The sequence below is a fragment of the Mustela lutreola genome, chromosome 2 (genome assembly GCF_030435805.1).
Source record: "Mustela lutreola isolate mMusLut2 chromosome 2, mMusLut2.pri, whole genome shotgun sequence".
Lineage (NCBI taxonomy): Eukaryota > Metazoa > Chordata > Mammalia > Carnivora > Mustelidae > Mustela > Mustela lutreola.
The window spans coordinates 220,199,760-220,215,268 of NC_081291.1; the positions used below are offsets into that span (position 1 = coordinate 220,199,760).

Below are 15,509 nucleotides of genomic sequence, written 5' to 3' on the forward strand. Positions count from 1 at the left end.
TATTTTTTCCCATATCATAATATTTATCATAATTGAAATAAGCAAATGTTATTAATCTTTTAGAAGCATGTATGGACTACAATCCCGGCCACTGGACTGTGGCTGAATTTACATATTTCATTTTCCAAACATTTTAAAATTCAAATGTAAGTGTTCAGAAGTCAATCTGGTTACAACCTTTCTAATGACATCTGAGTAAAGGCTAAAACCGTTCGTGGCGTATAATTATTACTATATATTTAAAGTTAGAAGCCATCTTAAGCAAGAAGTGCAAGTGGCCTTTTAAACTGAACTATTGAATATCTTTGCTAGGGTGCAAAGTGGGTAACTATGACCAGTGAGTCAATAAATAAAAGGGGATGTCAGACAGTAATCTTTCACCTCGGATGTCCCGGGCTTACGTGGGGTTAACCCTGTTCACCCAGCCTGCAATTTCCTCTTTTGGGGACTACAGTTTCCTCTGTCAACACAGAAAAGATGGAATAAATGTAAGCTGGGGTAGCCAACAACCGTATTTCGTTTAGAAAATGTTCCTTTTAAATCGTGTTTTGAAGCAACGATTCACCAAAAGGATATGCTCTCTCCTCTGCCCAGACATCTGCATTAAAAAAAAAATTATAGACATCTCACCAACACCAATGAACACAGTTTTTAGCAAATTCAGTGTTCCAGGCTTCCTGGCAAACCCGCTGTTAAAGTCTTCCTGATCAAATTTGTGTTAGTGCGTGGTATTCCTATGGGGGGGGGGGCTCCACGGAGAGATGTAACCTGTCATCTAGAAGGCTACCATTAGAGACTGCCCGGGACGTCTCCAGCTTTGCTCTCTTGGCTATTATAGGTTTCGTAGGAATCTGCTTGGTTTCAGTGTCATCTTGCATCCAGAGGGCTTTCTACTTTCTTCGTCCCCTTGTCTGTCTGATTTGGTTTCGGCACCTGACATCCCCCTTCCATCTGGCTCCTTCCCTCACACTTCCTTTCCTTTCCCCCTTTCTTTAAATATTTTTATTTATTTATTTGAGAGAGAGCACAAGCAGTGGGAAGGGGCAGAGGGAGAGGCAGAACCAGACTCCCCACGGAGTGCGGAGCCTGATGCAGAGCTCAATCCCAGGACGCGAGGATCATGACTTGAGTCAAAGGCAGATGCTTAACCAGCTGAGCTACCCAGACGCCTCTCCCTCACACTTTCTATCACTGGTCTTTGCTTGGCTTCCATGACCTAACATGATTCTTCTGATCCCTGGGGTTCGTTTCTTTTGGGGACAATTCTTAACCACTGGATAGAATTTATTTTCTGAGGTTTTAACCCAGGTGGGGGCCTTTTTTTTTTTTTTTTTTTTTAATTGAGCACCCGTTACTAAGTAAAGTGAATACACAGTCAGGAGTCACTCTCAGCCCTGTTCATATTTTAATTTACTATCTTAAGACAGCTTGCTATGGCTATTATTTTCATTTTCCTCCTTCTTTCAATAGTTCAACCTTCTCCCTAGTAAGGGGGTATGGGTGGAAGCAGGCAACCTGTCCAGACACTGCATGGCTCTGGCCACAGTGATTGGTCCAGGAATGGATGGTGATCTGTAGAGAGACTCCCAGAGTCCCTTATTCTGATTTCCCTATGCAGAATCATGGGGAAAAGCTCACGTGAATCCAGAGATGATGAAAGTTTTCTTGCCAAATAGAGAGGGTGCTCTGAGTGAATGATGTGTAGAGGGAAACCAAAGGAACAAAGATAAGTTTCAGATGGTAATTAAATGGCCAACAGACACATGAAAAACTGCTCCACGTCACTCGGCATCAGGGAAATACAAATCAAAACCACAATGAGATCCTACCTCATACCAGTCAGAACGGCTAAAATTAACAAGTCAGGAAATGACAGATGCTGGCGAGGATGTGGAGAAAGAGGAGCCTCCTACACTGTTGGTGGGAATGCAAGCTGGTGCAGCCACTCTGGAAAACAGCATGGAGGGTCCTTGAGAAGTTGAAAGTAGAGTTTCCTTATGACCCAGCAATTGCACTACTAGGCATTTACCCCAAAGAATACAAATACAGTGATCTAAAGGGGCACCTGCCTCCCAATGTTTATAACAACAATGTCCACAACAGCCAAACTATGGAAGGACTCCAGATGTCCATTGACAGATGAGTGGATAAAGAAGATGTGGTGTATCTACACAGTGGAATACTAGTCAGACATCAAAAAAAATCTTTCCATTTGCAAGGAACTAGAGGGCATTATGTTAATGATCTCATTCATGTGGAATTTAAGAAACAAAACAGATGAACATAGGGGAAGGGAAGGAAAAATACAATAATATGAAAACAGAGAGGGGGGTAAGCCATAGGAGAAGCTGAACTCTAAGATACAATCTGAGGGTTGTTGGAGGGGAGGTGGGGGGGGATGGGGTAACTGGGAGATGGGCCTTAAGGAGAGCATGTGATGGATGACCACCAGGTGTTCTATGCAACTGATGAGTCACTAGATTCCACCCCCGAAACTAACAAATTTTTTAAAAATAATAATTTAAAAAAATATCTAGACCAGGCCTTTCTGAGACTTATGCTATCTGCCCCTCCCAAAGCTTAGTGTAATGCAACCTTGACCTCCATCCCGACCTCTCCCCTCCTCACACTGTTACAACTGCTATTGAACCAGTCCGATTGGAGTTTCTGCTCTTTGCAATCATAGGATCATGGTTGATCCATTGATCATCCCCTTCTAGGAAAGGCAGATTTGTATTTAAACAGTTCTTGTATAAATTTCATCAGACTTTATCTTCAGACACTTGGTGAATAGGTTTTAATGTGAGTCCGACGGAGGCATCGATGAACCTGCCTCTATGAATGAGAATCTGCAGTGAAGTCCACAGCTCCTGACGGTCACACATAGGCCTGTGACTTACACATTGTTTATTCACAATGCCTCCAAATCTACTGCTCAGATTCCACCATCCTGAATTCCACTCCTGTCTATCCAACTGCCTACTTAGTGGACCCATTTAATAGTTCGACCTCAATACATCAAAGAGTAGACTCCCGATTTCTTCCCTTAAATGGCTTCCTTGCATCTTCTGCTGACTCAACTAACGGGCGAGCTCTTCTTTCCATTGCTCAGGCTGAAATTTTACCCTCTTTCACCCACATCCAATCCATCAGGCAGTCCCACTGAGTAGAACCTGTCTGCTCCTCACCCCCTCATTGCACTCCTTGGCCTAAGCCCCGACCTCTCCCCTGCATGAGCTTTCTAGCTTGTCCTTTGTCTCAGCACAAGAGTCAGACATATCCTTTTGCAATCTAGTCAGGCCCTGTGACATCTCTGTTTAAAATCATCTGATCAACCCCTTCATCTCACTCAGGAAAAACTCAACCCCTTAGAGTTCATCCCTGCTGTACTGGGTCCTACATAAAAGGGTCCTGCTAATTCTGACCCCACCCTTCTTAATTTACCCTGTGTTCACTCTGTTCCAGCCACACAGCCTCTGTGCTGGCCCTCCAGGTGGCCAAGTCTGCCTCTTTATATTCCCTTTGTCTAGAATGTTCTTTCCCTTAGATACATGCTTGGCTCTCTTGCCCTCTTCTATGTCCTTGATCAAATGTCAGCTTCTCAAAGAAGCCTTTCCTGACTGCCCTGTTAAGCTCTGCAAATCCCAAATCCCTACAAGTGCCTTGCCCACCACCAGCCATTTCCTGCCAGGCAATTGTAATGAAACACTGTGCAAAATATTATTTTCCTTTTGTTTGACAATCCTTGCCAAGGACCTGAAAATGATTATTCTATATATTATATACCTAGAAGAAAATAAATTCCTTTTTTAAAAAGATTTTATTTATTTATTTGACAGATAGCACAAGCAGGGGGAGTGGCAAGCAGAGGGAGAAGGAGAAGCAGGTTCCCCACTTAGCAGGGAGCCAGATGCAGGGCTTGATCCTAAGATCCCAGGATCATGACCGGAGCCAAAGGCAGACACTTAATTGACTGAGCCACCCAGGTGCCCAAGAAAAGAAATTCCTGAAAACAAAACCATTTGATTCATTTGTTTCCTTAAATGATGGAAACTTTGGTGATAAAAGCCAATAAATTCTCCTTTTGGGTGTAAGCTAGTTGGAGTTGGTTTCTGTCACTGGAGGTTAAAAGAATCAAGTTAATACATTGATTTAGGCTAGTCTAGAAAATTTTAAGAAGAAAAGTGAGAATTCAGATGGTCTTTGTTTGAATTTATGTCTCCTAAAAATTGGTATTAAAATATCTGTATCCATTTATCCAACGGTCACACTTCTGGCAACTTTTCCTGAAAAGTTAACTCTACAAGGAGTTAAAGGCCAATGTGTGGAGAAGCTCATTTGACACATCATCCAAAACAGTTAAATATTAGAAATAAGTGAAATAGCACTGGAATAGATATTTTTTAAATGTAGTCTGAAGACCCCGAGGAACCCCTGAGAACATTTTTAGGGGGTTGCAAAAAGATAACCATTGTTATTTTAACACTAAGAAATTACTTAGTTTTCTCATTGGCTTGACCTCTGCATGGATACACAGAAGTCACAGTGGGTAAGACCACGGGGGCCTTAGCCCAAATCATGGCAGTGGCACCAAAATGCAGGAGTCGTCCTTCTGTTGTTTACTACCACCCAATTCTAATTGCTTTTGAAACTGGTTTCTCGGATGAATCCATAAAAATAATTTTAAATAAAACTTAAACCTTGAGTGGGTGTCATTTTCAGTGTTCTCTGCTCTGTGTCACGAAATGGAAGAAGGCACAAAGCATTGTCTGCCTGCTGCACAGGACAGTTGTCTTGAAGGAAAGCAATTGTGACTTAAATTACAAGCTCCTCTAAGCACTCTTTTCATGGAATTCTATTGTTTCCTCCAAGAATGGCTACCTAAAAGCTACAGTTATTCAGGCTTGTGCAACAGGCAGACACCGTCCTAGAGGGAAACAAAACAAAATAAAAAACCCCACAAGATATAGCCTGCCTCTCCTATGATCACAACTGACTGTATTTGCTGCAAATAATGAAATTCAAACTTTTAAGCAAAAAGATAGAATTCTGTAAAACTTGTACCTGTTGCTATGAGCCTTTAGCTTCCCAATACTTAAAGACTTTTCTGATGAGAATTTGATTTTATTCAACAAATTTGTTGATATTTCAAAGATCCATGTAACTCAGCAAACCAGTAATTTCCAAATGATCAATTTATCATGTTACAAAACAAGGTGTGGGTAAGACATTCGTTCGAAGGGCATGATAGACTGATGAATTTTAAGACACTAAAGTGCCAAACACTTACTGATACAGCTCCTAATTCTCCAGGGCAGCTAATCTTTAAGATACCACCATATTTTATTCCTCCTCATTGTATTGAGTATTATAAAGTGTTTTCTGGTTCATTCACTTGTTCTGTTTGCTTACTGTTCATCTCTCTTGATTGGAAGGGGAGTGCCACAGGGGACGAAGCTTGTCTATCTTTCATCCCTGCTTTCCTCAATGCCTAGAGTAAAACCTAGCATTGAGCAGATGTTTCATAAATGGTAAAGAAATAAATACAACCAAAAATGAACTTTTATGTAGCTATCATAGTCTGGTTTACTAAGAAATTCTAATGACTTGAGAAAATTCTAAAGATATCTGGCTCTTTTTAAAAGATTCAAAATTATTGGGGCACCTGAGTGGCTCAGTGGGTTAAAGCCTCTGCCTTCGGCTCCGGTCGTGATCTTAGGGTCCTGGGATCGAGCCCTGCGTCAGGCTCTCTGCTCAGCAGGGAGCCTACTTCCTTTCCTCTCTCTCTGCCTGCCTCTCTACCTACTTGTGATCTCTGTCTGTGAAATAAATAAATAAAATCTTTTAAAAAATAAATAAAATATTCAAAATTATTTATGTGCAATATATCTATTATATTATACATATAACATAGAATACATAAAATATTACATAGATTGTATGTACACACATGTGTATGTGTGTGTCTGTGTTTATATGTGTCATGAAGAGGTAAACTGAGGAGGTTTGCAGGGAGAAAAAAGGTTGGGTATGACCAAGGAAATCCTATGTAACTCTGTACCTATAACATTAGAAAACAATTATCGGTATGTAGGAATAACTCAGACAGATAGCTTAGCAGGCAGAAGGCTATTGTTTCGTAGCATTTTAGAGTTATTTTCATGACCTGCATCATGTGGATTATTTCCAGAATTGAAAATTTTCTTTTTATATTCAGCTGAAGAAACTGATTTAAGGGATAGAAGAAACAGCTTCCCTTAAGGGTCTGCCCCTACAGGGCTGTGTGTCCTGAGGTGGGTCTTGTCATTTTTGTGGTCTTTACTGATAAGAAGACTGAGATTGAGTTGCATGACCCCCAAATTCATCTGATGGTTAGATTCTGTGATGTAAAGCATCATTTAAAAGTCGAGGAATTTTTTGGTGGGTCCCTTTAATCACATAATTCCTATATTGTTGCTCTGATCATCTCAACTACTCAAGATGAGAAGTTTATCTGTAGCCCTTATCCATTAGAAAACCTCTTCTGGTTGGATTCTGAAAGAACTTACTTTTAGGAGTTTTTAGGAAAAGAAAGATTCAGATGGTTCCCAACTTAGGATGGTTCAACTTCCAATTTTTCCACTTAATAATGGTGATATGTGTATTCTGTAGAAACTGTGCTTTTGAATTTGAATCTCCAGAGCTAGTGACATGCAGGAGATATTCTCTTGTGATGCTGGGCGGCAGCAGCGGACCACAGCCCCCAGTCAGCCTTTGGTCAGGAGGGTAAACCTCCGATACTGACTACCATTCTTCATGCAGACAACTTTTCTGTTCTTCACTTTCAGAATGGTATTCAATAAATTACATGATATTCAACACTTTATTCTAAAGTCAGATTTGCTCTGGATGGTTTTGCCCAGCTATAGACTTATGGAAGGATTCTGAGCATGTTTCAGGTCGTCTAGACTAAGCTACGGTGTTTGGTAGGTGAGATGTATTAAACACATTTTTGACTTACTACCATTTTAACTTACCAAGACTGTATTGGCACATAATCCCATGGTAAGTGGAGGAACAGCTGTACGTGCTTTAAAATGATCTGTCAGACACTAGATAACAACGCCAGTGATGTCTATTTTTTTATGGTAATACTGACAACACATAACCTCTGGAAAACCAACCCAAAAATCCACTTGAAAAGAAAAAATTACACCAACTACAGGTCTTGTCCAGATGCAGGAATAAAGAGGTCAGCACCTCTGAGGGACCCTATCATCCCTGTCTTTGTGACTGTCCTACTGGAAATATGCATCCTCTAAGGACCCCACGCCCCTGAGCACGGTTCTGCTGGAAAAGCACGGTCATGACAGGCTGTGTGGTGACGGTAAGTGCAACCTTACCTTTGACGGTCACATGTACACTCTGGCTGGTGGAGAGCTGCGGTTGAACCAGCACGTTGCATGTGTACTCTCCCTCATCCACTTCCTTTTGCACGTCCGAGAGTTTCAGAGTGCCATTGTTCTCAAATGCCACTTGGCGATGGTTGAAAGGAAGCAGATTGGAGTTCTTGTACCATTTGATGGAGTAATAGGGATAGCCAATCACACGGCAGTGGATGTATGTGTCCCGCCCTGCTATTGCTGTGATATTTTTCATTGGTCGAATGCTTGCAGGCCCTAGAGAGACACAAAGATACTCTTGAAAATACTTTAAGGGTACATCTCATGTGTGGAAATGAGTACACTTTTCCTTGAGGGGAAAAAAAAATGTAGATTATTTTCATGGAAAACATCTTTTTCAATTAAACAATTTTTTCTGTGTTTAGATTTTTCTACTAAGAAGTTCTTTATTTTCTTCTAGTTTCACTACTTTCAATTGAATGAAGTGTTAAAAACGCACATTATCAACTACTTCTGTTAAAACATTTTGAATTACAAGATAAGAGGTGATTTAATCAAAAAAGTAACTAGTCTGCACTGAAGCGTCATGCTGTTTTTGTGAAAACATGGGTAACAATTCAATTTTTAAACTGTCTCTGTAAGTAGGTTATGAAGATGGAGGTTATGTCATGTCGCACTATGAATGTCAGTTAAAATACCATGTACACGAAGGTTTACTGTGACTGTAGTAGAACAGAAGGAGAGCAGGAAGGAAAGAGCATGCAGAGCATAAACCAGGAAAGGAAAGATCAAGTGGACATATCTGAGAGGAACCAAGAGAGCAAGCTGACTAGAGAAACCAAAATGCCATTTTTCCCCCCACATTAACCCAATCAGGGCCATACTGGAGTCAGAAGGAAAGGGGAGGAAATGGGAAGCAACAGTTGATCTGTTTTGGCATTCCAAGACTCAGCTCGGTGCATGCAAAAACCTTCTTCTCCACTACAATGAGTTATGTGTGTTTTTTTGAGGAGCTGATTTGACAAGCACCTCTTACGTTTATTCGAGCCTGGTACAGGACGACTCCCGCTGAGTTGTTGGCAGTGCAGCGGTATACGCCCCCGTCCCGGACCTGAGAGCTGGAGATGTTCAGGTAGCTGACCACGTTTCCCTCCGACGTGATCATCTGGCTGATGCGGTGGCTGCCCCCCTTGAGGATTGGGTCATCATCCAAGGTCCACGTGATGGTGGGCAAGGGTGTGCCCTTGACGTTGCACATGAGGGACACGGGTTCTGTTGGGCTCACCACTTTTTCACTAAAGGCAGAAATAATTTTGGGAGTGCCATCTGCGGGAAGACAAATTATGGAAGGAAGTGGCACATACAAATAATTAAACAACTTCCAAGTCTATTTGTTTAACAATTGGGAGGTGGGTGTAAGTGCTTATTAAACACTACAAAAAACAAGTCTGGCTTTAGAGATACAGCTAAATTCCAAGCAGAACAAGATTATATTTTCAAAATGGGCAAATACAGTATCAGCAAGCTTTAATTACTCATATATTTCCGGGTTGTCATAAGAAGAACAATTATGCAATCCAGACGCCCATGTTACACAGCGTCAGCTCCCAACAAGTCTACAATCCAGAACTGTTACATCCCCAATGGAAGTTTTAAGCACAGAGGAAATTCACCCCTCTAAATGGTCATGTTAACTTTCCACTTCTTTGATAATTAGGGCTTGCTCACCAGGGAATAAAGGAAAGACTGAGGGACTGATTATCTCACCTCATTCATTTTCTTGTAAGAAATCATCCTTTAATTATTGAACTCTACATCTGAAACTAAGGATGCACTATATGTTGGCTAATTGAATTTAAATAAAAAAAGAAATCATCCCTTATAGTTTTAATGATAAATGTTAAGTTCATGTAAAAGTCTATGAAAGTTCTGAGGGTGGGTAAAAGCCAAATAGACTTTGAGCCTTCCAGTGTGTATTAAATATCTCTGTAAGTATCTTAAGTTGATGGCTATACAATTGGTCATCCAACCTGGGACACTTCTGAGAATGAAACAGAGAGGAGGAGTAATTATGCCAGGAGGACAGGCACAGTCTCAGACTATCCCAGGCAAAGTAAGTTCTAGTCTTAGGGAATTTTCCGTAGGAATTTCCAATATTTTCAACAAAGATAAAATTTTCATACTCCATTGCTGATCTATCGTATATATGAACCATCTCCCTCACACTGTATGGTAGTAATCACAAATGCATCACTGACAAATTGGAAAGCCAAACAAATGAAGGAACACATCTGAAGCCTCCTCGCAGTGCCATCCCAGAAAGGTAACTGTTAACACTCCAAAGGAATCTGAAGAGTTTCTCCTCCCCAGACCCCCGGAAACTTGGAAGCCTAGTTCTGTGGCCAGTGAGGCCCGGTATGTAGGGTTCTCCTGATGGGGTGCGGTGCTGAGCCCTCTACCATCTTTCCTCTTGCAAATTCCTGAATGTCAACTCCATTCCAATTCCTGGGTGACTGGAGAAGGCCTCCAAACTATGCTTTTTGTTTGTTTGTTTGTTTGTTTTCCCTCATGGTAAGTGGAGTATTTCAGTGTTCTTGGACTGTAAGCCTCTTGCTTTAGTACAAAAGATGAAAACAAGGACTTCATAATATGGAAGAGAAGAACCTGTGCCTTTGCCCTTAGAACACTGTAAACACTGCTTCAGCATGTTCCGCCTTAATTCATGGAGAAGTTAGATGCTGCTGTGATTGTTATTCTTTGTACATAATCAGTCATTGATGCTTAGGAATATTATTTCATTTAATCTTAAAATTCACATTTTTTTCAGGATGTGCTAAGCTGTAAACTTCTCTGCACTGATTGTTACAACATACACTAAAAACTCGTCTTCTTTTATCTATTTTTACCTTTTTTATTGTTATCCTTATCTTTATTTTTTATCTATTTTTCATCTATTTAGTAAAGTTTTCTTCAGTTATTACTTTTTTCTCTGTAGATGAAGTTTACATACCGTGAAATGTACAAGCCTTAAGTGTAAGAATGAGTTTGTTAAATAATTAGACTGTGTAACCACTCACATGAGCACGATGTAAAGCATTTCATCACCCCAGAACATTCCTAGGGCTCCTTTCAATCAACCCCCTCTCATCAGACAGAGGCAGTCACTGTCCTGATTTCTTTCACCCTGCGTTAGCTTGCCTGTTCTCGAGCTACAAATCCGTGTAGTCATAAAGTAGTGAACTCTCTGTACAGCAGGTACTCGACCTTCACCACAGCAGTCAGCAAAACTAAGAAATGTGACTTCGGGAAAGTAGGACCGCGTACTGTGTTCGTATTGACAGTCTGCCAGCTGACTGACCGTGGCCTTCTCAGCGATTTCCCCTAGCCCAACCTGCACCATACACCCCATCTATGTGTCATGCTTCTCTAGTCTCCTTCAATCTGGATCATTCTTTTGCATTTCTTGACTTTGACATTTTTGAAGACGTATTCCATAGCCGGGTGCTCAAACTGGGTTTTTTCCTATTTCTGCATAATTAGATGCAGATTATACATTTTTGGCAGGAATATCATGGAAGTAATGTTGTCTTTATGTGATTATTGGCCATTGGTGTCTCTCCTTCTCTGAAATAGCTGCTCAAATCTTATTTTATTTTAAATAAAAACTTTTAAGCCTTTGCTCATTCATCAGGGTTCTCTCAAGGTCTATTTTTTCTATTGCCTACTTTGTCTTTTGACCCCTGCTAACAGTGGCCTTTTTTTTTTTTTTTGTATGTTAAGTTGTTTTTATTTTTTTTTAATTTTTTATTTTTACTGGATTCTTCTCCACATTTTCCAGTTCAGATTTTAACTAAGTTTGTCCAGGAATTTTATTTTTAGATTTTAGAACTCCCCACTGTTTGGGATTTCGGACCACCTTCCTTCCTAGAATTTCAACTTACTTCCCTCATTTGCAGGTGATTTGACAGTGCAGACTTCTGACCTTTTATACCTAAATCCCATAAGACTATAGCTATCTGCCTTTCTTCTAGTATTCTAGTACCTCCCTTCCCTATCTCACAAAGACTGGGGAATGTCCTCAAGGGAAAAGTGGTATCAGGGCAGATATCACCTAATCCTTTCCTCTTCTTTCAAGGGTCCAATCTTTTCTTCCTGCTTTTGGGTGTCTCTCCCAAGTTTTGTTTTTCCTCAAGTTCATAATTTTTAAGTGCTTGCAGTTTAGTTAGATAACATGCTATTCTATCATTTCCTAAAACAGGAATTTTTTTTTTTAATAGGACCTATTCTTACACTTTTCTGTGATTCCATTTTCCAGTTACTGTGGTTTGATCTTGAACCTAAAATTATTAGATTTCATTTTCCTTAGACTTCAATTCCAGTTTCTTTGGCTTCATAGAAAATATTTCCAGATTCTGCATTATATCCTTGGCCATTCTTAGCTCATGGTATTGTGAGTTTTTAAAATTTACACTAATCTAAAGCTATTTCAATGGGAATAATAGGAGGCTTTATCCAAGGATACTAGATAGACACCATCTTAAGGCAAATTCTAGATACGTATTTATAATTACACTTCTGCTCTCTTTTGCTACATTATCACTGTCATCTCTCAGATGAGGGGAAAAAAAAAAAAGGTGAAGCTTCTTGTCCTGAATGGAAACTGACATGCGGTAAATAAATCTGGGAGTATGCTCAGTAGGGTCCTCTGCCCCCTTTTTTCATTCAAGTGACAGGCTTTTTTGGTGATGAAAGCAGACATTATTTTCCCAGTGAGACCCGAGTGTCTTTGAAATCTTTCTTGCTGTCATTCTCTGGTAACCTGAAATCTTTTGACATCATTATGGATTATCAATATGCTCTTTAGGTTTCCTTAGTCACACAAGATAGTTGCCACGGTAACTAGGCCTAGACAGGTATTCTCTCCTTTTTCTGCAAAGAATCTAAAAATAGTGATGTGTAAGGACCACAGCGCATCAGCAGCAGCAAACCAGCTCTGTACGAATGGATCACTCTCTGCCCTTAATTATTATGGGGATCGCAGTGTCAGGCATTTAATATGGGTTCCATGCCTTCAGCTAATTTCACCTCTGCTTTAAGAAACTGTCTGCAAGGAAATGCTTGAATCAAAATAGGAATCTCATTGCTAAGCCTGCTTCTTCTTAAAATTAGTTAAGGTTAAAAAAATAATAGAAATATCCTTGAAGAGCATCAAGACATTTAAACTTATATTCATACATAAATATTTTTTTCTCTCTTGAGGCTATATGAAAGTCATGTAATTACTTTAATCAATGTACACCAAATGAATATTCAATTATACGTAAAGACATAATTTCCAACAAGATGCACACACATACAGGTAAAAGTCAGTTCAATTATCTGGTGATAAATGTATGTCTCCCTTGAATGTTACCTTGATAGCTTTTGTTCCCTGGCTGATTGATCAGCCTGCATATGTAAGCAGGCCATTAAGAAAAGAAAATGGCATTCCTAGGACCTATTTTAACAACCCGAGGTCCTTCCTTATGAATTTTGTTAATCTAAATTTGTGAATATCTGGACCCAACTGGGGACAACTATACACATCAGGTGCCACTTTTTCCTTTCCACCAAGGACGGTGCTGAAATTTTGCTCTACATTTTTTCTGCCAAATTGTATTTCTCAACTGGGGGCAATCCTCTCCCTACCCCACCCCCCACCCGCCATCCCCAGGACATTTGGCAATGTCTGGAGGTATTTTTGGTTGTCACAACTCTGAGGGAGCACTACTAGCATCTAATGGGCAGAGGCCAGAGATGCTGCCAACCCCCCCCACCCCAGCATATAAAGTGGCCCTTCAAACAAAGCATCACTGAGCAACTCCCGTCTATGGTAATGGATGTCAACCAAACTCGAAGTTGTAAGTTTTTGCGGTCTGTATCTTGACAAATAACTAAACACAAGAATGGGCAAATCTCCATTACTTAACTTAATGTGAAGTTACTTTTGTTATGTCTACCACTTACAACTTTACCAGTACTGGCTCTTTCATTAGCCTGATTTCTCCTGAAGCATTAGGGCAGAGTTATTAGCTAGCCAGACAGAGAGAAATCTTAGCCCTAGGACTTAGCAGTACTGCTTCAGTGTTCTTCTCTCTGAGTGCTCTGGGTTTGCATTCTGGTGTGGCCGAACCCTGTAATGAGGCCCACTGACCTTCAAGGACCACCTGCACAAAGTCTTGAGCGGACAGCTTATCCTTGCGCACAAAGCACTGGTATGCGCCCCCGTCACTTTTGACCATGTGATCCATTATAAGGTTTTCGTGGTTGATCCCTGTGATCCTCACATTTTTTCCAGGGTTGAGGATTTCACCGTTTCGGTACCAGGAGAGTTCCTGGTCCTCACTGCCTGTCACGCTGCAGGACAAGGAAACCTGGCTACCCACGCTGCTTTTAACTTTCCTGGGGCTGATGGTAGCTTTCAGTGGCTCTGGAAATTTTGGTAAGAGAAAGAAAAAGAAGGTAAAAAAAATCACATATGTAGACATCATTTCAACAACATGCTGAGCTTTTGACAAGGCACCTGCATCACGGTAAGCATACTCTCTACAGTTCTCATGTTTAGCATTATGTCATAGTGCACCGTTTTGTTCGGGAGCACCCTCTTCATTGTTTGCCTTTCCTTCTCTATGTAGCAAATAGACTGGCAACGGTCACCTTGCTTTCCCAATGAGCACATGAGTAGAAACACCATGTGCTGGTTACTAGTAAGGAAAGAGGTATTTGAATATTTAAATCCCATTGCCTTGTCCCAATATAGCAGCACAGATGGGTTTCTCTGAGACATTCTCTCACATTGCCACACTTGCTCACTGCCCACCCACCCCCATGTGGTTTAACCAGGGCCAGTCATACACAGCTGTACGAAAACAGGTAGATATTAGAATTCCTGGCCATGAAAACAGGGTTTTTCTTTAAAGTGAGGCTAATTGGTTTGGACAGGGATGGAAATTTCCCATTTGAGGTTCCACATTTTCGTTCAACAAACCCAAATGGATGTAACAAGCTCATTTATTGAGCATCTATTATAAGCCAAAAACAGCGTTAAACTTGCAAGTAAGACAAAGATGACTTTTATGGTATGACTGTCATATACCAAATAATTACTAATGTCTTTTGTACATTATTTAAGTCTTGCATATTTTATCTTATCATATCCATTTTACAGAAGAGGAAGTGGCTTTTTCAGAGAGCTTAATTAACTTCACCAAATCCACTCAATAGGTAAATGGCAACAACCATTTTTTTACCCCAATTATTCCTGACATCTTGTGTTACCACACCAGGACTCTCTGATTTCAAGTTCAAGCTTTTCATGGAGGAGACCAATATAAGAGTAGACACAGTAGCCAAGCAGTGATATAGGATCCATCAGAGATATCTAATATGTGGAAAGAGATCAAGAAAGTCCTTAGATGTCAAGGATGGATAGACCGAAGCCCAGATGCAATGAAGGGGCATTTTGTGTATTAGGTGGTGCAGGAAGACTGTGTCTGCTCACTGTGGATGAAACAGCCTCTCTGTGGAAAATTGTGGGAGAAAAATGACAAAGGCAACCTGGAACAAGATTACAAAAGGCCTCAAGATTTTGGAATTAATTCAGAGGAGACTAAAGGAAACATTCAAGTATTTTTAGCAAGTGAGTATACGGTCAAACACATTTTTAGGAGAATTGACTGATCATACTGTGTTAGACAAATTAGGGATGGGTACTTGGTTCGTAAGGGGGCATGGCAATTTCTAGCTGAGGTACAATTAAGACTCAGTCTGGGACAGATGGGGTTGGGGAGTGCGGCTGAGAAACTTTGAGTTGCAGTCTCTAGGACTTGGCAGGACTTGGATGCAGAAAGGAAAGGCTTATAGAGAATCCAAGATTTAAAGTCTGCATTTGGGGGGAGGGATCAGGGGGTGAGACATTTTGAATAAGAAGAGTCATTGGCAAGGTAGAGATGGCGGAGAGTTTGGTTTGGTTTGTGGTCTTGTTGTTTTGAAGTGCCTGCGAAACATCTGATCTAAAATTGAGAGATACACTCATCTGACACTCAAGAAGGAAGCCGAGGCAAAGCATGCAGATCCACAGTTATTCTC

General features: G+C 40.6%; 1 protein-coding gene across 1 annotated transcript in view; it reads right to left on the reverse strand.

Annotated features, from left to right (window-relative positions):
- Positions 1-15,509, reverse strand: part of DSCAM (DS cell adhesion molecule) — a 749,662-nt gene that overhangs the window by 280,082 nt on the left and 454,071 nt on the right. Inside the window, exons 7-9 of the mRNA XM_059165108.1 lie at positions 13,576-13,851; positions 8,412-8,708; positions 7,383-7,658 (exon numbers count right to left, since the gene is read on the reverse strand). Coding sequence (XP_059021091.1) covers positions 7,383-7,658; positions 8,412-8,708; positions 13,576-13,851 — 849 coding nt within the window. The remainder of the gene's footprint in view (positions 1-7,382; positions 7,659-8,411; positions 8,709-13,575; positions 13,852-15,509) is intronic.